General features: G+C 38.8%; 2 protein-coding genes across 3 annotated transcripts in view; both read left to right on the top strand.

Moving 5' to 3' along the window:
* Positions 1-621: 621 nt before the first annotated feature.
* Positions 622-18,481, top strand: LOC123031476 (general transcription factor IIH subunit 2). 2 transcript variants are annotated; one of them, XM_044446496.1, is made up of 16 exons: positions 622-862; positions 2,084-2,151; positions 2,246-2,323; positions 3,558-3,594; positions 5,752-5,838; positions 6,588-6,638; positions 7,898-7,952; positions 9,270-9,375; positions 10,014-10,104; positions 10,289-10,376; positions 11,482-11,589; positions 12,530-12,593; positions 13,272-13,375; positions 14,884-14,915; positions 16,572-16,611; positions 18,087-18,481. In XM_044446496.1, the coding sequence occupies exons 2-16, from the start codon at positions 2,096-2,098 to the stop codon at positions 18,098-18,100; spliced, it is 1,011 nt and encodes a 336-aa protein (XP_044302431.1). In that variant the 5' UTR covers positions 622-862; positions 2,084-2,095; the 3' UTR covers positions 18,101-18,481. The 2 variants fall into 2 exon arrangements, with proteins under 2 accessions (XP_044302431.1, XP_044302430.1); XM_044446495.1 differs by having other exon boundaries at positions 14,813-14,915.
* A 2,323-nt stretch (positions 18,482-20,804) lies between these two features.
* The window catches only part of LOC123031443 (NLR family apoptosis inhibitory protein), a 33,501-nt gene continuing 29,399 nt past the window's right edge, over positions 20,805-24,906 (top strand). Inside the window, exons 1-2 of the mRNA XM_044446431.1 lie at positions 20,805-21,490; positions 24,106-24,692. Coding sequence (XP_044302366.1) covers positions 24,107-24,692 — 586 coding nt within the window. The 5' untranslated portion in view covers positions 20,805-21,490; position 24,106. The remainder of the gene's footprint in view (positions 21,491-24,105; positions 24,693-24,906) is intronic.

Genomic DNA, 24,906 nt, shown 5'->3' with positions numbered 1-24,906 from the left:
AGGAAAAGATTTGCACGAGAATATGTCCCACGTCCATTCTGTCGAATATATGTTCCTACCTTTTATTTGGGGGAGGGAAATGATGCGCAATCACAGTTGAAGCAATCCTTGCTTCTTCCCTTGATTCCTAAAAGTAGCTCCCGACAGGATAAAAAGTTACGCTGAGATCGTAAACCCACCCGAAGTCTTAGCTTCTTGCACAAGCGTGTAGATCTAAATTTGCCTGTCTAGCACGTTCCATAGGGGAGCCCGCGCACAACCGTAGGCCACGAGACAGAACAAGAAGAAAAGTAGGAAAAGTCACCATCGACCCTTACGGGAACCTTCCGTCTAAAACTGAACTTATTTTCAACTCCCAAGTTTCAATGAAAAAGATTTCACCGTAGAGGTTCCAAGGGATAGATTAGCGACAGTCTGTACTCATAAACTATCCAGCGTAACGGATAAGACTAATAATAAGACATCGTGCCCTTAAAAAGATGATACCACCGTTCCAGTCCCCCGCAATCAGCCTGTCGCGAAACCTTTTCACAGCGGAACCCTTCTTTTTAATATTTGTGCTGCGACCGGAAAGTTTCAAGGATTGGACTTAATCATAGAGGCTGTTTTCCTAGCGCGGTTCTGAAGTCCGTGCAGACTCTGTTCTTCGCTCTTATTCTTCTGAGGAAGCACACGCGGACCTCTTTCTCATTCTCGCTTATTTTCTGGCCCAAAAAGAAAAGGGAAGAGAGGCGACAACCCGAACAGACAAACTCGAGTGCTCTTAGCCTATTTCACGACCAGGGGAGGCAGTGAGGGAAAACGCCTGTCTCCCCGATTCACTCCTGCTTCTACGAAAGGGAACCGCCTGGTGCCTGACAGGGTAATTATACATGACTTTCTCCGACTCTCTCAGTTTCAAAGGGTCTAACATTGTGATTTAGGACAGTGTTTAAGGTTTTATTGCAAGTATCTTTTTTAAAGATCTGTAGAACTCCTCCTCGCGGGGCATAAACACAAAACTTGTTTAATTGTCTTTATTAGTTCTCGGCAAGGCATACTACAGAGCTCCCCGTTGTGCTTTTCTTTCGTTCTTTTTTTCCGAGTTGAATTTTAAACGTTTTAGAAGTGTAAATTATCCATGCTTAGACAGGAAAAATGCCTACAATATCTAGCATGCCCCAGCCACCGTGGCTACTTGGAGGGATGCTGAGAGTTGTAAGATGTACTCTGGCTAAATATACCTAGGATTGTCCCTTAAGTCGGTATAATTACAGAGAAATGCCTTGCCAAAAGTAGTAGAATTCTCTAAGCTGCAGTGTTATGTGTATGCTTTGGGAGGGTGTGTGCATAGGTAACATTTTCTTGGCATCCAAAAGTTGCCCATGATTCATCACGAGTTGGCACTCCCAACCTGTAATTAAACAGGTGAATGGCATTAGTGATGTGTGCTGATTCCAATCCTCTTTCTTATTCTTAATTTTAGTGTCTTGGATGGGGCTTTGTGACCTTTGCCCATCTTAAAGCCTCATCAGATTTTATAATGGCTGTCATGCTAGCTACACTAAGTTGCTTGATATAGCAGGGTGAGGAATTAGGCAAGGATTTCTGAATCCCAATTGTTTAACAATAGCAACAGCAATGTTACTTCATCATCCTAAATTAAACTGCCATAGGGAAGAAATTCTAGGATAACTAGTACTGGATTTTTATGTGGAAGGACTGTGAGATTTGTTCAGTCTTGGTCTCCAAAAATAAACTACAGAACTCTTTAATTTTAAGTGCATACCCTTTCCTACCAGGCTCTGATTCTAGTAAAAAATGAAGTAGATTCTGCAAGCCTGAAGTCTGTGTATTCCTGCTGTGCAGACCATTTATTTATTTAAAACATTGTTATATCTGTCCAATACCAAGGGTCTCAAGACATATGCTAAACAGTAAATGATTGCCTCATTGCATATAGCAGGACGTAGTTACTCATAGATTCAATCCATGCATCATAATGCAACATGTATTTTGTTAGTTATTCCTTGTATATCCCACTGTGGGGTCTTGAAATATTATTTTAACTAAAACATAATAATTTTATTCATGTCTTAACTAGGAGGATAGAGAAATGGATGATGAACCTGAAAGAACGAAACGGTGGGAAGGGGGTTATGAAAGAACATGGTAAGTTTATGTTTATGTATTTTTTTCATTCTTTAAGAACTGCAGCCTTCCATTGGATGAATATTATAATATCCTCTCCTCTTTTTTATTCTAGGGAAGTTCTTAAAGAAGATGAGTCTGGATCATTGAAAGCTACTATAGAGGATATTCTGTATAAAGCCAAGAGAAAACGGTAAGCTCTTAGCTATTCAGTGAGCAGTTCAATGAGAAATTGAATTCAATATACATGACACTGGAGAATCAACTGCGCTTTAGTGTATTGTTTCAAGATATGGTTAAAATGTTTCAAATCCAACTTCCAAATTAAAGCCAGTTAGGTGAATACAATATGGCATTAACATCCATCTTCATCACATTGTTTTAAAACTCTTCATAAAGTATGTGCTTAGCAGCTTGTAAAAATAGTAATTTATTGTTTATTTATTAATCCTGCTTTTCAGGTGAAAAAAGCTTCAAGACGAACTTAGAAAGCTTAATATATTCTCAGACTTACAATCTGAAATACATGGCATGTACTCCTATTTGGGCCAAAAGAGAATAAATAGGGAAGGAAATTGGGAGGAAGAAAGAAAAAAACCTTAGGCAGTTGTTCTTAGTTACAAAATTCTTATAACTATCTGTTGTCCTGGAAAAATAATGTCACTGACATACAGACATGAACATTCTCCAAAATGTATATGGCTTAGGTGGTAATCCAGTACACACTTTCTTGGAAGTAATTCCTATTGAACTCAGTGGGAGTTGCCACTAAATATATATAAATACATATGCAACACTGCAATTTTATGTAACATTCCAATGCTTTGGAGAATTGCTGAAGCATAATTCATGTTTTAATTATTGAGGTAAAATGGTTTGGGGGTCACAGATTGGTTCAAGCTAAATACTTAATCTTTAATAGGATTTTACTTTACATATTTCCAGCAAATGTGTCTTTATTGTAAATTAGCTTCTGGTTATTAGAAAAATAAATTCCATTGAAAAAAATCTATTACATTTGAATTTTTAAAAATATTTTTCCTTCATTATGTTTACCTTTTAAGAGTGCCATGCAATCCTTTAAATCACAACATAAAGTACAATAACAAAATGGGAACTACCTCCTAATTCTCAAAGACATAAACGTGAAAATATTGCGGTATGACATGAAGTATTGTAGGAATGTTGTGCTCGGGTATATATACATGGATATATGTTGTATCTACACTAGAGGTGATTTTCATTTTGAAAGCTCTGTGCTAATGAATGGGATATAAGAGCCAAAACAAAATAAAATAATAAAATATTGTTTTATTTATTTTCAATTATATTTTATGCCACAACAGAATTTATGTTAGCACTGTTGTCACATTAGAATAATGTGCTATAGCAGTGATTAATGGGTAGTAGTATTTCTTGTTTTACAGAAACTTTGAACATCATGGCCAAGTGCGACTTGGAATGGTATGCTTTCTTTTCCTAGTTTGCTCTGAAACCTATTTTGCTGAAGCTACTTACATGAAAGAAGCATATTGAATAAAATTGGCTAGTACAGGGAACTACTAAGGGCATGGTCAACCATTTCCTCTTATCTGAGTTTCATTTCGCTTTTGGCAATTTGACTATGTGGGAGGAACAGCTGCACCATTTGTCCAAAAAGTTTGGCTAGTGTTGGCATCTGTATTGAATGGGTTCTAGCAGACTAATGGCCAAGAGATTTTTAAGATAGGTTATTCAGCAGGAAGTGTACTGAACTCTCCCATGTCCAGAAGCAAGGATAGATTTTTGGAGCTGTACCAAGGCCTTATGCCTTTAGTTTGTCAGGAAGAGTACCAGAGATAATTGCCTTGAAGCTGTCTTTCTCTATCTTCCTGTAGATAAAGATTGCTTTTGCTGTAAGAACATGGCTAGTTTCTTTACTAAAGCAGCTTTGCTGTGAGAAAGAGGATTGGAACTTGCATGCATGCTAATAGACTCTGCAGTAGTGTGAGAGAAGAACTTTATAAACTTTACAAACTTCATGGCAAGAGACATTGTCTTTTATTATTGGCCTGGGAAGAGGAATTGATGCATCTCTTGCCCAGACAATTTTGGAGGCTCATAGAGCATCCGCTGACCTATTCAGAGAACTAGTACAGCCACAGAAAAGGGCAGAATGAGCTTTCTCTCATCTGTTCTGCATCTATATTTCATTACTATATTGAATAATCTGTATGGCATGTTTCACACAGATGGTTTCATTTGTCCTTAAGGATCCTCAGATCTGAACAGACTGGACCAGGCCCCTTGAATTAGAAAGGCACCCAGCTATAATCTATCTAGGCCGGTTAGGGGGGCTGCACAAGGTTTTTGCCACGAACAAGCTACAAATCATGATTTTAACAAATCCATCCATTCAAGTCTACAAGAAGTCATCTGAATTCTCTCTAAACAGAAATTATTATTGACTTTCGACAGTGGACCAACAACATTAGAGCAGTACTGAACACTGCCCCCACTTTCCTGCTCAGCCTGTTGCACAACTGTTTGTGCTGCAGGAAGCTAGCTGCTTTAAAAGCAACGCCAGAAGAAGCAGGTTTGTTTATTTACAGATCAGGACAAGTCATCAGAAGTTCCTTTTGCAGGTTCTGACCTCTCCATTCTGGAAATGAATGTTGTTGCTTATTTTGGGTTTGAAATTGCCAGCTCCCCATTGCTTTCGTGGCAAGCTTCACTTCTAACCGTTGACTGGCTTGTATATATCCCTAAGTTTTGAAAATGAAAAACCATTTCATTTTCTTCCCCACTTTGAGTGAACATGGTGGAGTTGTAACTAGCATTCGACCTTCTAGAGATAATTAATCGATGTTCATTTTAGTATATTATACTAAAATGCTGGATGGCCAGTCAGAGACAATTGTAAAAGGGACAGTTCTCATTGGATATTACTGTCCACTCTGTGTAAATTTATATTGGAGACCTACAGTATCTTATTTTATGTATGTTTATTCAGAAGTAAGTTCAATTGATTGCTGACTAACTGGGCATAGGCTTGCAGCTCTCAGATACATGTCAGTAACTGTTAAAGGAAGAATGATAGTAAAAGAGATTCAATATCATATTATTTCTGATAATCTGTGTATCTCCATATGAACTTGTGACTGCTATAATTAAGTATTAGAGTTGTGTTTTATAATAGCTTAATATGCAATGAGGGATGCAGGTGGCACAGTGGTTTAAACTGTTGTGCTGCTGGGCTGGTTGATCAAAAGGTCGCCGGTTCGAATCTGCACAACGGGGTGAGTTCCCGTTGCTCCGTCCCAGTTCCTGCCAACCTTGCAGTTCAAAAGCACGCAAATACGAGTAGATAAAAAGGTACCACTTCGGTGGGCAGGTAACAGCGTTCCGTGTACTTCGGTGTTTAGTCATGCTGGCCACGTGACCACGGAGACTGTCTGCAGACAAACGCTGGCTCCCTCGGCTAGGAAACGGAGATGAGCACTGCCCCCAAGAGTCAGGCATGACTGGACTTCATGTCAAGGAGAAACCTTTACCTTTACCTAATATGCAATGCTGCTCTAGAAGTACAATATAAATATTATAATTGGTATTAATTTTGTCTTTTTAAAAATCATGATGTAGATGCGCCACCTATATGTAGTGGTTGATGGATCAAGAACGATGGAAGACCAAGATTTAAAACCCAACAGGCTAACTTGTACCTTAAAGGTAATTGGTTTTGAAGAGGTTATTTGTGCTTCAATTCCATTTTAACTGAATGCTGACAACCACCTGGAGAAGTCCAGTTACTGGAGCAGGGGGCAGCGTAGTATGAAAGTACAGTGCTCTAAGATGCCTGGGAACTGAGGAACACTAAACCTGGAGCTTAAAAGATGAAAGTGTTGACAAAAGGCAGACATCACTGGGAGAGCATTTCACAATGGAGAGACAATGACCTTGAAGGCCGTCTCCCACTTCATCATCCTTCCAACCTCTTTTGGAGGAGGCAATCGGAGGAGAGCCTCAGATGTTGATTGCACTGAATGGGTAGATTCATAGCAAAGAGGCTCTCCGTCAGGTCTTGCAGTCCTGAGCTGTGTTCAGTAAGTAAGTTTAGTAAGTGAGCATAGGATTGCAGCCATAATTGCTTTTAATTAAGTACATGAACTGTGTAGAACTGAGAAACTACGTTTTACAAATGGGACAGTTGATTACACAGGCTAGAGAGGAATCAAGGTCTTATTCCAATAAACTGTTATTAATTCTCATAAGCATAAGAACACTCAGATCTTACTATGAAGTGGCTTCTGGAATAGCAATGTTAACCATGAATTTGTGGGTTTTACTAGTAGACATAGTTTTTAGACAATAAATCTGTTTTGAATAATTGTTCTAAATACAGCTGCAAAGATGTTTATAAATTGTGATATGTAAAGCATCAATTTTGTACTGATTTTTAACTGTTTCACCTTCTATAGCTACTAGAATATTTTGTTGAAGAATATTTTGACCAAAATCCTATTAGTCAGGTATGTATACTGTTCTGGAAGCAGGAAAGCTCCAGGAATTGTTTTACCTGAAGACTATGAACAGTTGTTCATTTAAATGTATAGTTTTCCTGGGAAATGGTGAAGCAAAAATGGTGAACTTTAAAAAATGCAAGAAAAAGCAATGCATACTTTGTTTCTCAATAATAGTAATTGAAAAATCAGCACAGTATCTGAAAAATCAAAACACAGAAGCAGTATAATTAATTTCTGCATCAGTAAAAGCATAGAACCCTATTTAAGAATTCTCAGTCATGTAATTGCAGTTTTATGGAGCAAGAGAGCTAGGCCATGCCTGCTGGTCCTCTCCTACCCCACATTGTATCCTGAGTTGACTCTGCTCCTCTATCCATGCTTTAGAGGAAAATTTAAAGGGGAAAGACCTCTTCAGATATTACTTCAGTGCATGGACTGAGGGTGGAAGACTTTCTGTTGGCTCCATGTGATTCTAAATGTACGATCCAGAAAACAACTGAATAGGGCTCACTGCTACAGCTTATATAAGTGTGTATTGTGCACTGATCTTGCACAATTTATTCTGCTTTGGTTAGTTACAGGGAAGAGCAGGAAGCTATGTGCTGCTTAGAAGCCCCTAACCACTGGGCTTCTGATTTCATTCCTTTCCTGCCCTCAAATAAGTTAGATCTTTTCCTTTTCTTGAAAATATCTTGCTATGTTAAGCTCATTTTTGCTGTGACCTATGGTGTAATCCTTCTCTGGATTCTGACTTCATAAGGTATCACTTGTCTTCAAGCCTGTCTTTGCAGTCTTATGGGCTAGAAACTTTTATTTAGAACATAGAAAGAAGAGAATTTGGATATTGAAATCTGCAGTATCAAATTCCATGTTTTCTGTAGCATGATCATGCAATAGGCAGTGCAATATCTCTAAATGCTGTAGAGTCAGTGACCTAACTACAGGAAATTTCAAAAATGTTTTCTCATACATTTCATGCTTGGCCAGGGCGACTTATTTTATACAGTTATGTGTATTTTATATTGTTATTTATGTATTTTAATTTATTTATTTGTAAGCCGCCCCGAGGCTTTGGCGAATGGGGAGGCCTAGAAATTTTCTAAAAAAGTAAAATAAATAAATGCTCAGCTTTAACTCAGTCTTGTTCCTAGCAGTAGATTTTGTGGGTCAAGGAGAAATAACAGTGGACACCCTAATGGGCTGCAAACATTATGAAAACTTTATTGCCATGTGAATCTTTTTAATAGCATACATTTTTCTTTCAGATTGGCATTATCATAACTAAAGGTAAAAGGGCTGAAAAACTGACTGAACTTTCAGGTATGAAAACTGTTTCTTCATCATGATGATAATTTCTTACATTTCTGTACTGCCTGTAGGCAAAGCTCTCTGAGCAGTTCACAACAGGATATAATAACAATAAAGTGCAATACATAAAACAGCATTTAAATTTTTTTTAAATTAAATAAAATAGTATTAGAATACATTAAACATAATGAAGAAGACCTGGACAAGAAGGAATTAAAAAGGCACCTGAATAAACTCATCAGGCTTCTGGATGACCAGGGAAATCTTTAAAGACCACCTTTAAAGAGGGCTGTCTTAACTTGGCACTGAAAAGATGGCAAATTTGGTGGCAGGCTTGCCACAGCAGGGAGGTGGTTCCAAATATGGGAGCCACCACAGAAAAGGCCATGCCAGTTGCCACCCTCTGAGTCTCTTAAGGAGTTGGCACCTGGAGGAAAGCCCCAGAGGTTGAGTGTAATGTCCAGGTAGATCAGGGTTGGGTCCCAACACTTCAACAGGAATTGTGGTCCCAAGCAATGTAGGGCTTTACAGGTTAAGATCAGCATCTTGAATTGGGACTGGAAGCATACAGATTTTTCTGTATGAGTTAAGTCCAGCTTTGAACTGGAGGGAAATGGAATCATATCAGTTAGAGTAATTACATTGGATTTTCATTTGCCATAACAGTGGACTGTCATCTGGTACTCCCAAGCTTGATAAGTTTACAGAGGACTTTGGCTTTGTATTGTGCTGATCAGTTGGCACCTGCAACATCACAAATCTACTGCTCGGAGCAGCTTTTCAATGTTTGTGCTGCCATTTACATAAAGCAGTGAATGAACCTTCAATTGCACAAATGTGCAAGAAGCTCTTTTAAGAAATAAATTCCATCAGCCCACCTGAGACATGTGGAGATGAACAAGAATGATGACTCTACTGTTATTTGCTTCACTGGTAAACTGCACTGTTAATATGGTGGGAAAGCCAGACTTATTCCATAAAAGAAGAAGCAGTAGCAGTTCTTGTTTTTTATACAACTTCTTCCTGCAGGCTTATTTAGCCAAAGAATGCTGATGATGGCAGGTGATGGAACTCTGTTAACTCAAAGTATGGGTGAAGCTACCTAAGATTAGGCCTAATGAGCTTTAGACAAAGGCAAGGCTGGCTATGGAGGTGGGAAATGAGAACTTTGGAAAGATAAAGGGGGTTTTGTGTGTGTTTTCATCAGCATTTTAATGATAGGCCTATAGTAGAAAAAGTTTGGGAACATGTGATACCAGAAGAGTGTAGTTTCTTGTTCTTTTTTATCTTTATGTTTAAATGTGATAATGGTGATTTTTCTTCTCTTAGGGAATCCAAGAAAACATATAGCTGCTCTGAAAAAAACTGTAGATATGACCTGCCTAGGAGAGCCTTCCCTATATAATGCCTTAAACTTGGCTACACAGACATTAAAGTAAGTACCTGTTGGCTACGTACAATGTCATTTTGTTTCATTTTTGGTTCCTTTTTATAGCAAGAGGAATGAATTTGGTCAAGTACTTTATTAATGAAGTGTTGCTTATAAGAATCAATATTTCATTTCATAGGGTGTTCTGTATATTCAGATTCCTTCCCTGCTAGTCTGTTATTACAACTGAACTATGTAAACCATGTCTGCATACTGGAATGGAATTCAAAGTTGTGCTCCTCATAGATGGTTCCTCTTGGTCATTTTGCCACTTAAAAATTGCTGCAGAAATATGGTTGCTAAGATATTCTGTGTGACATTTGGAAATGTTTAAGGGCCATGTGATTTATTTCTTTTTTGCTTTTAACCAGTATGGTGACCATTCAAACTAAATAATAAATACAAATATATTTATATACTCTCCATCCTGTATGTATGCACCACTTCATCTCTGTGCATCCACAGTTGGGTTTGCTTCTTTCACATAAGAAGGAACTTAGTTGAATTTTAGCTAATCTCTTTGGAGCTGAAATATAAAATACATTCCTGACATCATTTATTTAAAAACAGTCTGTTTCTGCCTTGAATTTGAGTTTTTTGGCATTCTTTTTCTTATTTTTATTTTAAATGAAATATTTGTACAGGCACATGCCAGGACATACAAGCCGAGAAGTTTTAGTAATATTCAGCAGCCTAACAACATGTGATCCTTCCAATATATATGATCTAATTAAGGTATGGAAGAGTTTTTCTTTAAATACGAAAAATGTGAAATGAATGCTGCATTTGTTAGACAACTGAGATAATCTGGGAAGACCATCTTGGGATTACCTATTTGTTATAAAATTCTGAAAAGTCTTGTGTCTTGCAAAGTTTTCCATTCTCATTCAATGTGTTTTTCTGTTTTGTTTTCATGCAGTGTTTAAAGGCAGTTAAGATCCGAGTGTCTATTATTGGACTTTCAGCTGAAGTTAGAGTTTGCACAGTGCTTGCCCGGGAAACTGGTGGTATGTATATGTATGCATGTGAGTGTGTGTGTGTGTGTGTGTGTGTGTGTATGAGCAAGTGTGTGTGTACATACATGAATCTAACCACATGCTGGTTATTATATATTTAGAATGCGGGCCAATAAATGATCATCTATGGGAACGTATCACTATCATATTTTTCTTGTTCTCATTTTTTAAAATTGCATATGCAGTCACATTACACAATGCTTATGAATAATGTATATTTACAATTTTAGAAAAGGTACCATTACTAATACTACATTTATAGTGTACCTTTAGTATTATTCTGCCCAATAATTGTTGTGAGATGCTCATTTGATTGGAAATAAATGAAAAACATGTATTCAAAATAAATGTTAAGTTTAATTGTTACGTAGCAAAAAATGTGCTTGTATTTAATGTACTTTGATAATAGGAAATGATATTTATTTATTTATTTATCGATTTATATCCTGCCTTTTTCCTACAAAGGGCTCAAGGCAGCTTACATCATTCTCTTCCTCCATCTTATCCCCACAACAACAACCCTGTGAGGTAGGTTGGGCTGAGAGTCTGTGACTGGCCCAAAGTCACCCAGTTGGCTCCACGGCTGAGCGGGGACTAGAACCCAGATTGTCTGAGTCCCAGTCCCATGCTCTTAACCACTACACCACACTGGCTACTTGAGGAAGATGGAAGCAGAGCTATAAAAAGGAAGTTGAAAGTAATTGCATAAGTAGTCATTTTAATATAGTTCATACATCTTACAGTCATGACTATTCAGGCTTATCCATTTTTAAAAATTTATCTCTTCATTTCTAATGGTGTGAGAGTAAACTTTTCACTTTACTATTACTATTAAATCATTGCCACTGTTAGACATATTCTTAGTGAACCATGCAAATAGGTTCACAAGGCACTAGTCAAGAAAGCATTTTGCTAAGCCATCTGCTCACATTTCCCTGTATTAGTCATAAGAAACAAAATACTCCCACCTTCACTTTTTCAGAACTTCCTTACTTGGTCTATCCTGGACAGTTCCTACCATAGGCAACCAAGTAAGTGGCTAGTCACAAGGCTGCTTTCAGTTTTAAACTTTTGTTTTTATTTTATTGTATGGCAGGAACTTACCATGTCATTTTAGATGAAAGTCATTATAGGGAGCTCTTGATGCACCATGTCAGCCCACCACCAGCCAATTCAAGTTCTGAAAGCTCCCTTATTCGAATGGGTAAGAATTCTGTTTTCTATAATGATCTGTGTAGAATTCTTTGCTTCCTGACCCTGTTTACACATAAAGGAGCGGAACGATTATAAGACCAGGACTCACTGTAGTTGATCCTTGTAATCCTAAACAATCTTTGGTGGTGCATGAGGGACTTGGTCTGGGTGTGGGATTCCATCAGATTTCCTTGGCTCAACTTCCTGTACTCTAACCTGCTTTCTTTCTGTCCTGAGTTTGCCTTACACCAAGCATTCTCATGGGTCTCTGTCAGGAAGTGAATCCAAGCAAACTGGTGAGTCCAGCTTGGTCACACACTACCTGTGAATCCATTGTGCAAATGGAGTTCTGCCTACTTTGGGCAAAAAGCTGTGTGTGTTCCTGAGCATTTGCAGACTTGATTGCAGCTCAGTTCACTTCGTGGCCAGGGCCAAACTCTGGAAAGAAGTCTGGTGAGCACAAGAGAGATGGCCTGATTCCTAACAATGATAGTGTCACATCCAAACTGGCTTTAAATTCAAAGCCAGGTAACTTGTGCACTAGTGTCTTAGCTAGAGGATTTTAGTTGTATGTTGTGGCTAGAAGTAATTGGCATTAGACTACTTGGTAATATTACAGTTGTCTTAGATAATGGTTATGTGAACTCTCCATAGAATTTATTTACTACAGATCAGATTGTCTTTTGTAACATAGTTTTGCTGAGGTTCAGTCACAATATCTTCATTATAAGCCATGAAGGAACATACAACACGTATTGTTAGGTAGATATGCTTAGAAGGAACAGCCGTTATGCCAGAAAATACTAGAAGAAAAGGCTCATGTACAGACAGCACTGTTACAACCTGTGTGGATTCCTATCTATCTGCTTCCCAAATTATACCTAAGTGCAAATTTGAGGCATAATTCAAAGTCAAAGCTTCTACTACATTTTTCTCTCTCTCTCCCTTAGGCTTTCCACAACACACAATTGCATCATTGGCTGATCAGGATGCAAAGCCATCTTTTAGTATGGCGTAAGTAAGACGTGACTTATGCAAAATTACGTTATATGGACCAGGGCATAAAAAGTTAGTGCATTTGGCAGCCAGTGATTTATCTGAAATCTTTTATTCAGTAGGTGTAGGTGCTTTAGAGACAAACTCCAGTGAACAGTAGCTGCTTGTCTCTTCAGCTGTCAGAACAAAGAGCGGTTTTGCTGTGCTGTCATTTCTTTCCCTAATACCTGTTTGTTTGTTTTACCCCTTTTTTGTTTAGGTTTTGAATTCTATGTAGCCAAAACAAGGCCCCACTACACATTATGAAAGTTGGAATTCTAGTTCAACTGTTTTTCTGAGAGAACACTTGAGAGCCAGGGTGCCTAGAAAAGCTTTTCCAGATGGGTTTCATTGCATAATTAATTTATAACTTTTAGTTTTGCCATTGAGGAAAACCCAGATATTTTTCCATGGCATGACAAGCACATTTTTTTTTTAGCAAACTACAGTAATGTTGCTGGGACAATGTGCTTGTTTTTTCAGCTCTTGGGAAAGTTTGCTGTTTCCCTGACTTTGATAGCTTTTAAAAGAGTTTAACTTTAGAGTCTAGTAGAGGCTTCATGTCATCTGTCACCACCACAAATAACCCTATGCAAACTTTCTTCAAAAAGTTTCTTGTACAACATCTTCAGGGGAAAAATACTTGGTTTTTTATAGGCACCTGGAAAATATCAATGATCCGGGCCTTACACTGGGAGGATATTTCTGCCCCCAGTGCAGAGCCAAATACTGTGAGCTTCCAGTGGAATGCAAAGTTTGTGGTGAGTAACTGTGCCTTTATATGTTTACTTTACTGGTCATTGCTTAAAGCACAATTAACTGTGTAAGCAGGAATGGCAACCACAGGATCTGATTCTTGCTGAAGTGAAGTGAAACAGGTGCTGCTTATGTAGAAACTCTTCCAATATTTTCCTATACTTTCTCCACCTTTCATAAAACATCCAGCATCTTATTCTTTGGAATTATCTCATGCACACTAGAAAATATTCCAGCCTCAGGCTGTTTCAGAGTTTCCAGAATGTAGATGTGACTGGCCCTCAGGGAGTCTGCTGCTTCTACTCAGCTGATTCCTCCTCAGATAATTAAAACTCCAACTTAAGTGAAGTTAATGTGCTGGATGTGATTAGTATGGTTGGGCCTCTTAAAACACAGGCAGTTGTGGGCTACTTGTGGCCTTCCAAATGTTTTGGCCTACAGCTCCCATGATTGCTTTATGTGGGCTGGCCAGAGCACATGGGAGTTTTAGTTGTCAACACTTAAAGAGTCCTAAAAACCCAGTCCTAGTTTGCAGGGCAAGTGCAGAATAGCTTCCGGACTGCAATATGTAGAAGAATGCTAATGAATGTTAGCATGCAAGATTTCTTTTGTATTCGAAGCTCATTGAAGTTTAATGAGTATCACAGAGAGAAAGGAATTTGTCTTCAATTTCTAGCTGCTGGCCTTAAGTGTAGTGTGGCACAAGGGTCAGATTATCAAAACAGAAATCTAGTTGATCTCTTGCAGATTATTGAAATGAAATTCAAGTACAAATTTGCAGTGAGCTGCTTGGATGGAGTCATAGGAAAACCACTCTCATGACCTGGGTGCATTTTTTACTAATCAAGTAAAAAAGACTTAAGTTTCCCTGGGTAGAGGGCAAAGTGCATTTATTTTAGTGAATTAAAATTGTGTTACAAGTGTAAACTTTTGTGCGGGTATTTTAAGTAAATTAGTCCACAGTCTGCAGATGTTACTGGCCTATTAGAAAGGTAGGTTCATTGGAATAGAAAGTCTAATTGCTACTAAATCTGCCATGATTTAGCCACATTTAACAACATTTCAGAATCACATTATTGGAGTGTACATTTCTGAAGTTTAATTTCTAAGCAAAGTGGAATAATTGATCAGGCTTACTTGAGAGCTATATCTTGTCTAGAAGTCTTGCATGTTAATCACAGGTGGTATTGGTTGTGATTACTTGGTTACAAGGGGAACTCACTCTGCAGATGCTCATAAATCTCATTTAATATCTTTCTGATGTCACAGTCAGATGCAGGGCTAAGTTTAAATGGAGAAGAGTAGAACTATATTTTGTGAATGACTTTTACTGGGGACAAAAGTTGGAATATTTGTAATGAATTATGTAAAAGTTATCATTGATACAGCACTTGTGAAATATTCTGCAAACATTTTTTTTATAAATAACATACTTTTTTTAGGCCTTACTCTAGTATCTGCTCCCCACCTGGCCCGATCATACCATCATCTCTTTCCTTTGGATGCCTTTCAGGAAATCCCACTGGACCAATATATAGGAGAGCGGTATGTAAAAAGACATCTGGTATGAGCAGTGTAAATGCCGGACCAGCTGTTTTGCTGCCTAGTAGTTTGAACTTTAAAATGTTTCCAGCATGTAACTACTTAATTACTTGATCAACAGACTGATCTTAACCCTTGGTGAGCACACAGATAGTCACTGTACATTTCCAACATTTTCATTTTTTACCAGATGGCAGCATTTCTTTGGACAATTGCTATGTGTTTTCAAGAGTGGTCTCAGAGTCAGGGCTACTGAGGCTTTCTGCTACTGAGGAATAAAGCAAATGGCCATTAGCTGCTGGGGACTATTTTCCTTTCGGAAGCCATGGCTTCCTGGTGATCTTTCTACTGTGGAATGTCTTTAATTTTATCCATTTTACCTGGTTTTTAAATTGTATGTCACCTTGACAGAGTTTCATCCTTAAAGACAGCCTAGAAATACTTTTAAATAGGTAGATACAGATGTAGTTAACTGTTTTTACCGGTTTGAAGTTTTTGGTCAACAAATCAGTCAATCCTTTTTGAAAAGTGGGTTTTTAACACCTTTATGTGTTTTTATTCACTATCATCATGGACTGTTCAGCAGTGGTACTAAATTGGACACTCTTCATAGAAAAAAAGAATGTCCAAGGGAAAACATTTTCTGTTTTCATTGGTGTTAATAGTATTTGAGTTTTTTTTAGTCAAAGCCTACCACTCTTGCTATGGCAGTTTATATCATTTCAGAGAGCCCAGATGTTAATGTAAACCATTCATAATCTTGTCGAAGAGCCCATCATGTAAGAACTTTCTTGTGTAGGCACAAAGTGAGAAAGAATCCCTAAGAAACCTTCTAATATATGTGGTTTACATTTTGGACTATTGAGTGTTTATTTGTGCATCATGAATCCTTATTGAAGGTGGTGGTTATCATAGCTGAAACATATACCTGGCATTTGAGTACTGGTTCTGATGATATCATATCCTGTGCTTAAAGCAGTTAGCACCTTATGGATGTGACAAGATCAGTGGTGGTTGTTGTGTTTACATAATATCACCCATGTACAAGACACAAATGACAGGTATATGTTTCAGCTATGATAACCACCACCTTCAATAAGGATTCATGATGCACAAATAAACACTCAATAGTCCAAAATGTAAACCATTCATAATCTTGTCGAAGAGCCCATCATGTAAGAACTTTCTTGTGTAGGCACAAAGTGAGAAAGAATCCCTAAGAAACCTTCTAATATATGTGGTTTACATTTTGGACTATTGAGTGTTTATTTGTGCATCATGAATCCTTATTGAAGGTGGTGGTTATCATAGCTGAAACATATACCTGGCATTTGAGTACTGGTTCTGATGATATCATATCCTGTGCTTAAAGCAGTTAGCACCTTATGGATGTGACAAGATCAGTGGTGGTTGTTGTGTTTACATAATATCACCCATGTACAAGACACAAATGACAAGAGATCAGATTTTGCTCAGAGGATATGCAGTATGTAATTCCACAAAGCAGGGTCAGCAGAGGAAGGGGAGGCACTGATAAACAGGGAAACAGTATGTATTATTTTGATTACAGATACTTAGAATATAGGAATTAAAGGGTTAACATGGGTCATATTTAGTAGTTTCACTAATAGATATTTTTTAAATATTCTCATTGAATAGCTATTGTCAAGGATGCCAAGGAGAAATCAGAGATCAACATGTAAGTTTTGGATATTTAGCCTATAAACTCTGCATCAAATTGGTTTTCTTTTCTTGCAAATAGTCTTTGGGAATGCCTCACTGAAGACTCAAAAAATGGGGATATGAGCTGATTAATGCATCAGCCCGTTGATTCATCGTGTATGTAGAAGAGGTTTTGGTAATACAGTAACATTCACATTAATATGTGATATGCTCGTTTGGTTAAAAACATCAATATATTTTTCTGATTGCATCATCTATTAGTTAACCAGAAATCATAGAAGTTTATAAAGACACTAGGTTTTACTCAGTTGCATATTTCAAACTAGATAAGCTACTTCCACAACAAATACACCGAAATGCGGTATATACCTAGGCCAGCCCAACTTGCTTCCTAGCAGAGTCTGGCATTTAAAAAGTTGACACAATCTAGTCCTGGGGATAGGAGCTTCCAAACTGTAGGCTTTAGCGTTCTTTTATCTGGACTCCAGCAGCTTCCCTTCTACCTAGACCAGAGTCCCTGTAGCCATTCTAACAGCATTTCTAAGGAGACCATTCTGCCTAAGAGATGAAAGTGGCTGTGAGCAGGTACATGCTCCAAAGGGGAACGCAAAAATATCTTTCCCTATCAATGTGATCTTCTGGCTTTTAAATATTAAACTGACAGTTCTGAGTGTCTGCTCCATTTTCAACACCTCCCTAAGCCTTCAGGTAGTCCAGAAAGGGATGATATTAATTTTACTGTCCTCTTTCAACCACTTACCATTGTGGTTAAGGTAGTTCCCTGACAGTTGCAAAAAATAACCCTGAGAAGGTGGCTAAATGGGACCAAGTGAATAGTACTATGGTTGGGGGTCAGATGTAAGTACCACTAGTGCTGCTGTTCCATTTGCTGTGCCCCATTCTGCCACCTCACCATTTGTTTTAAACTGTCTGGTATAATACTCATGTGATTTCTGGGGACTGTTTTGTTCATAGGAGAGACAGGAGGCAGACACATACATGCTTAGGGAGGAGGATACCTGCACAACTGTGAAACTCCTGCATTTGCTTGCTTGCTACCATTCTTCTGCTTCCCTCTTTCTGCTTGCTTTTGCAGAAGAGAATTGGACAAAAAGGGTATGCACACATGTGCACATGCACCCATTTACATGCAAATCTGTTTTGGAAAGCAATACTTGGTTTAGATTTTTCAGTCTGATCGTAGGCAGACTAGGCAACCTGCTCTGAAAGACGTAATCTAATTACAATCTCAGTTACAAGGAGAAGGTACAGAACAGGCAAAGGGAAAGTCAGGCATTGCACAGTTTTGGGATTGCTACTGAGGGCCCTGTCACTTGTGCGCATCAGCCTTGCCTTGTGCACGCTGGCTGAGTATCACATGAACTTAATGTGCAATGTTCTATGGTGTGTGTGTGTGTATATATGAAGCAGTAATTAGTGCTATTATCTGTTGTGATTCAACTTTTAAATTTCAACTCTTTTTTTCCCCAGGTCTATATTTGTAAAGTCTGCCAAAGTGTGTTTTGTGTAGAATGTGATCTTTTTGCTCATGATATTCTGCACTGCTGCCCAGGTTGCATTCACAAGCACCCAGCTCCTCCCTGTGTGTGATGCCACCCACTGACCAACACTTCTTGTTACATTCCTGTGGACAGAGAATTCAGGTCAACTGTTCAGTGAAGGCCTTAGGCAAAATTGGTTAAAAAGGAGGGAGAACACCTAGCTGCATGCTTATATAAATATTATTTTTGTACCTGTTCTGTAATATAGAAATGTGTACACAGTTACTCGTATCTTAACTTTTTGAAAAATGTTTCATTTGTATTGGAATTGAATGATGTGCCAATTTGTGTCTCTTAAAGTGTTAAACTAGCACTAAACTAAAATTATGAGTCTTGTTTTAATATATATATTCTAAAAGACTGCCTCTTTGAAAAGGTTAAAGCACACTTACATAGAAATAAGTTTAATTAAAGTCAGCAATATCATGTAAAGCAGTGGTTCCTTAGGGGTTCTGCGAAAAATCTCAAAAATCAAATTTAAAAAGGATTTTAAAATGAAACCACATGAGACCAACTATTTTATCGTCCAACTACCAAACAAGGAAATGCATCACATCATTTGGTTCCTGGGACTCCATTATAATTGAAATTATGATTGGAATAATTGAAAGAATTCATTTGGGATTTTTCCATATAATTGCTTTATTTGTTATATTTAAAATGTTTTCTCTTTATTTCTAAACTGACTAAGTTATGCAAAGCACTTGGGCAATAGGAACAGATAAAAGAACCTTGTGGGTTCACAATGCTTAGTAAAAATCAGGGACAGAGTTAGGATTCTGTGGGAAAAAAAATATCCAGGAAGGTTCCATGCCTGAAAAAGTTTGGGAACTGCTGATATAGAGGATCTGAACAGATGCAAACTCCCGCTTTGATGCCCCCTCAGAATCTTGGTTTTCATGATGAAGCTGCTCCTCTGTTCTATTCAGTGTGGTTCGAGTTTGAGATGGATGCCAGGTAGCTAAAAATCCCACTTTCAGTAAATAGGTTTAGGGTTTGCACGTTTTCCTGTAGGAATGTTTACAGACTTAAGGAAGTTTTAAGTTAAAGTCAACTGTTTTTCAGCTTCAGTAGTCAGAAGCAAGCACTGCGTAGAGTATATGGTCTGCTCCTTATTGCTGAGGCAAAGAGTTGTATTTCTACCTCTGAATCAGTATATTTTTGACAGGCAGATCAAATGCTTGGGGAAAAGTGAGTTTGAGTGTGTGTGTGTGTGTGTGTGTGTGTGTGTGTGTGTGTGTGTGTGTTATACCCTGAGGCAAGAAAGCCTTATAACTTAAGGTTCTACATTTTTCCTAAAATACATATTGCTCTCTGGTGTGTTGAAAGGGGAGAACATATACTTCCCCAACCCCTTTTGATAGAAGATCCCTATGAGATATTAACCTCTTTTGGAATAGTTTTAAAACTATTTAGGTGTGTAGCACAGGGGAACTTTTGTCTGAAAAATGGGGGCACAAAGCTCTTTTGACACACGGCACTGTGTGAAAGCACAATAGTCAAAGATTACAAAGCACTTTTCACACTAAAGCTATTTTTTAAAAATCCACATTTCTGCCTCTTTGATGGTGTTCCAGGTTTTGTGAGTGAGTTACAAGTTTAGCAAAATGCTTCTGGTTGCAGTTGGATTCTCTTTCACTAAAAGCTGGCTGACAGAGGACAAAGAAGGAAGGGTGATGTGGAGAGGTATAAAGGAGCAAAGAAGAGCAGATGTGGTACCTAGGCACAAAAATCATACTTCCAGTCACCTGAAGCACTGGACTCTCCAGTATTTGAGCATGTCCAAAATACTGTCCCTATCATTCCTCACAGCCAAAATGACTTTTTTCTGAATTAAAATTAGATCATCAGGAGGAAGCTTATATAGACAGAAGGACCACAAAAATGCACAACCACTAGCTTGCAGATGAGGAACCGTTTTTGATTTGGTGCCTAAATTGCTCCCCTGGACCAATCTGACAGGCTGGACGACACTGGGAGGACAGGAACTCCCCTGAAGCCTGATAGCATCTACTTCTCCAAGCAGCTGCCAAGTGAATTGCCTTCATGCACTGCCTCAGTTGGGGTGGCACACAAAGGAACCAAGTAGTTTGAGGAAGAGCTCCAGAGAAGTCAAAAGCTTGCACAATATTGTGGCATTCTGGGTGGTTTAATAAATATATTACCCAACTCTGAATTTTGGATTTTTTTTCTCATGGACCAGCATGACTACATTTGTTTTGATAAAACTGTGTGGGTTGTTTCACATTACTAAGCACAGTTTTAGATTTTGGTTTCTCAAAAGGACTTCTGGCAACTGAATGTTTTAGGACTGTGCCTCAAATGCTTACAAAATGGTGTGAGCAGCATTTGTGAACACTACAGATAGAAGACTGCTAGGACTGGCATAAACATGCCCTTCAACAGAATGGGAGAACTTACAGTCTGGCTTACGAGTATTTTGTACCTGGCCCATAAGCTTTTGCAAACTTTGGCCCCTTTCCATCCAACTCTGTTAAGGACCTCCCCGCCCCCCCACCCCAGTTCTAATCTCCAATCAAGCACTTTAAATATCTTTAAACTTAGAAGTGAGCTGTATTTTTTATGTTTGAAAAAATATAGTGAAGCTTTTTCCTGCATACACTTGGATGGAGTTGGGCTGTGGCTTGTATCCTTGAGGGGAAAAGGTCCAAGTTGATATGAATTACATCTGGGCTGCCCACTTTGCTTTGGCTTCATCCACATTCCTTGGCACTATTCCCTGTGTCTAAGAGCCCAGGGCTAGAATATGTGTTCACAAGAATGTTCCCAAATTGGTATTTGATTCCCACTATGAAAATGTTCATCACCTTTACCCTAAAGGCTGCCTGTTCCTGTTTCTTGGGCAAACCAATGCCAGAACCATTCTCTTCTTCAGACAGTCTTCTCTAAAAGTGGGGAAGAATGGACTAGAATAAGCTTTAAAGAAGATAAACTTGGAAGAATAGGTGACCAGAAAAAAGTAAAGGGTGGAAAAAAACTAATTCAGATCTGAATCACACTTCTTTTAATCTCATTTCTCTGTTTGAAAATATCACTTCTGTTCCTTGTGATGGCAGGTTCCCTGAAAAAGCAATAATGGAACTTCCCTATGCTGCAATGCTTAGTAGACAGCCAGTATTGGAAGTGAAAGTTACTCCTATGCTCTTCCCTTTGCATTGCACAGACGATTTCCTTCCTCCAAAAGTTTCGTTTTTCTTGCTTCTTGCAACAGACGAGTTCTCAGTTCTTTCTTTGCTAAGAAGGTTGGAAGGTTATTTCTAAGGCAACTCCTTTTGATAGCAAGTTGTAATCTGATCAGGAACCTGGAAAAAGGTAAGCCTCAGTCCTAAATGGAACAATTACCTGTGTGTCTCCAGTAATGTAATGCAGGGGCCCCTAACACAGTGCCCATAGGGTCTTCCAACAGCTCCAGTGAAGATCTCCATTCCTTACCCCCTACAAAAACATATTTCTAAATAAAACTTTAAAAAAATTCTTGTTTCTCATCCAGCACCTGTTGCAGATCAACTACTGGCAGACAGGCAGAGGAGGAAAGAACTGCTTTCTGGCCCTGCCAGCCTTTCTACCACACAGAGCTGTCCCCTTAATCTCTCCCCAATCATAGTCTCTAGTCTGTTTATTTCCCTGTATTTTATGTCATGCCACATCACTACAAGACCCATTCCTTCACTGCCCCATTCTCTTCCTGTCTAGCTTCTATTTTCCTTTCTGCCATATATGCCTTTGTCTTTCTATTTCTCCCCACAAGCCCCTAGTTTTCCTATTTCTCTCCCTAACATTCTCCTCAGCCCCACCCCAGTCCTCTTCAGCTCCCATTTGACTATCCAGGCTCCCATGGCAGCTGCTATGCGACTAGTCATCATCTGTGGGAGAGATTTTGTGGCGGTCCTCACAGCAATTTCTCAAAATCCCCAGTGGGTTCACAGGTTCAAAAAGACTGGGAAATGTAATATGTGGGTTTTCCCCCAATCTGTTGCCTAGGTTTTGAGTTACCAGTTATACAATAAATAGTAGTTGTGCAGCTGTACTTTCTGGGATTGATTTATCTGACTACATTGCAGATGTCTCATGCCATCTGAACAATTCACTTATTGTTAATAAGTATAGTGTTCAAAAAGTTGGAGGGTGCAATAAGACTTAGGAGAAGGAATATTCGTATTCTTTGTATTTTACCACAGTTTTTCTCTGTCAGTTTCTCTTTCATGTGCTTCAGTGCTTTGCCTTTAACCTTCCTGCCCCATTTGCTCCTTTGGTGAACTGCATCCTCAACATTGTCAACTGATTACCTCAACAAGGGATTTAAGATTAATCATGTGACCTGAGGAGTAGTGGGAGGAATGGTGTCTTGTCTTATGTTTATACTACTGAAGTTTAATGGGGTTTCCATTGGTGACCATGGAAGCATTTCTTCCAGTGCAACAGGGGTTTCCACTCCTCTCAGCCACTGCAGTGAGTCTCCAAGAAGCTTGCTGCCTTGGTGGTCAGTGTTGCCATCCTGGCTCCTGAAGGACATCGCCACTCCCCTCTCCTGTGTTCCCCACAGTGGTGTTTAGCCCTTTCAGGCTTGACAAGCCAGTGTGTGGTGAAAATCTTTGTGTCGCCCTTCCGTGCCAGTAGCTTCTGGGCTTTTTGACTGGGCAATCTGTCCATGATGATGCTTCTTTGGTTTGGGTCCTGTATTGTTTTGTTGGTATTACACAAATATCTAGAGTCTGGATCCAGGCTGCAGATTTAAAGATATTTTTGTACACAGTGCTTATAGGATGATAAGTAGTGACAGCACCTACCAGATTTTTAGATGGTAGGGGGAAGGTGTGGCTTCTGTGTTCCTAAAAGCTTATGGGTGAAGTCCAACAAGGCTGCTCGCACACTTCCAAACCTAGAGGATCACAGGCATCCTGTGTATGGTGGGATTTCGTCTGTGTAAGTGTAGCATCTCAAAGGAGGAGGAGGAGTGAAGGAAGAGGAGAAGAGGAGCCTGTATGCTGTTGGTGTCTGTCATCTCCTCTCATAGCCATTTCTAATGTTGATCTTGTGACCCTGGAGCTGCAGCCAGCCCAGTTCTTTCAGCACAAGCTGTGAGCTTGTAGGGAAAGTTCAGAATTCCAGCTTCAACCTTAGAACAAGTTTATGAAGTTGCAACTGGGATTGTAAATTATCCTGTGGCCATCTACGTAGGTTCTGTTTAGTAACCAAAGAATTGCCCCAGTTCATGATTATAATGTACAATGCATGTGGATTTAAGGACTAGAGATAGTATCTTTTCTTGGACTCATTTTCCAGGAATAAAAATTCAGAGGGAACCATTCAGGTTGAGGTATGCAGTAACTTTCATTTGGCTAAATGAAGTTTGATGAATCAGATCTACAAATGATCTACAAAATGATCTACAGAAAGAGCTACAGGACAAGATGACTGTGGTCTCTCGTGTTTTCAGTGCTATACAGAATCTAATACATCATAGAATAAATATTTATACTTAATGCTAGGATGGATAGTGGAAAAGCATGCATTGATATAGTACTATCTTGATTCTTGTTTGGGATAAAGAGAATGAAAGATAAAAGGTATATAGTGCTAAAGAGCCTATCTATCTGGTGGATATAGCATTGGACATAGTTTAGGAAAAGGTCAGTTAACAGCCCTGCCTACAAGGTGAATTTACCTCACTTGATTGTGAAGAGGATAAATCACATTAACAATTCAATCCTATTCAACAGAACTCAAGTTGTTTAATACAGAGAATCCTTGGGAGTTTCCCATCCAGGTACTAACCACTCCTAATCTCATAAAGGCTGCCAAGTTGTGTTCCAAGCCCACAGGTGTTTTGGTCCTTGAAATAAAGCTGGGAATGTAAATGCTATTAATGCTATATGCAAGTAGAATGCAAGTTCAGAGCACTCTGCTTTGCTCTTTATTTTGAACAGAATGGCTACCCAGGAGACTTCTGAAGAAGGACCTGGCAGTGACATTTTTGAGCTGGATCCTGCTTACCTAAAAGCTTCTAATCTGAATCTGAATTTTGATTTTCACATGATGGCAGAAGAAATGGAAGAGGAATACCGGAAAATCCGCAAGCAACTTCAGAGAGGGTTTAATTCCACAATGAGAAGTGAAGCCAAAAGGCTAAAAACCTTCTTGTCTACACCACCTGATAATTTCAATTCAACTTGGGCTCCCTCTGAGATGGCTACAAATGGCTTCTATCACACTGGTGTTAAGACTGCAATACAGTGTTTTTGCTGTGGGTTAGTTTTGCTTGCAAGGAGCTTCAGAAGGTCTCCTCATGAAAGCCACAAGAAATATTCGCCCCACTGTGAATTTATTTTAGGGAAGGAAGTTGGCAACATCCCCAAGTTTGAGGTGCGTGTTCAGAATCCAGAAAATAGTCCCTCAGAAGTCACAAAGGGATACAAAGAGGTGGAGAAAAGACTTGACTCCTTCACTGGTTGGCCATTCTATGTCGGAGAGGTCCAGCCCGCTTTGCTAGCCGACGCTGGATTTTTCTTCACAGGTAAATTCAAAGGATATTTACCCTGAACAAAAAGGATGTTCTGATCCCTAAAATGATTGCCTCTGTTATTTATTGTTTATATGCTTCTTTATTTTCTAAGGATCCCTAAAGGCAAACCACAACATTTTAATCATTCTTCTTTGCAATGCCTAATAAGTATAGCTTTCTGAAAGTTAATAGCCATTTGCTATAATAGGATATATCTGCTTGGCAA

This window comes from Varanus komodoensis, unplaced genomic scaffold, assembly GCF_004798865.1.
Source record: "Varanus komodoensis strain SLA01 unplaced genomic scaffold, ASM479886v1 scaffold5, whole genome shotgun sequence".
NCBI lineage: Eukaryota > Metazoa > Chordata > Lepidosauria > Squamata > Varanidae > Varanus > Varanus komodoensis.
The sequence above is the reverse complement of the archived record's forward strand: the minus strand, read 5'-3'. Positions and strand labels throughout refer to the sequence as shown.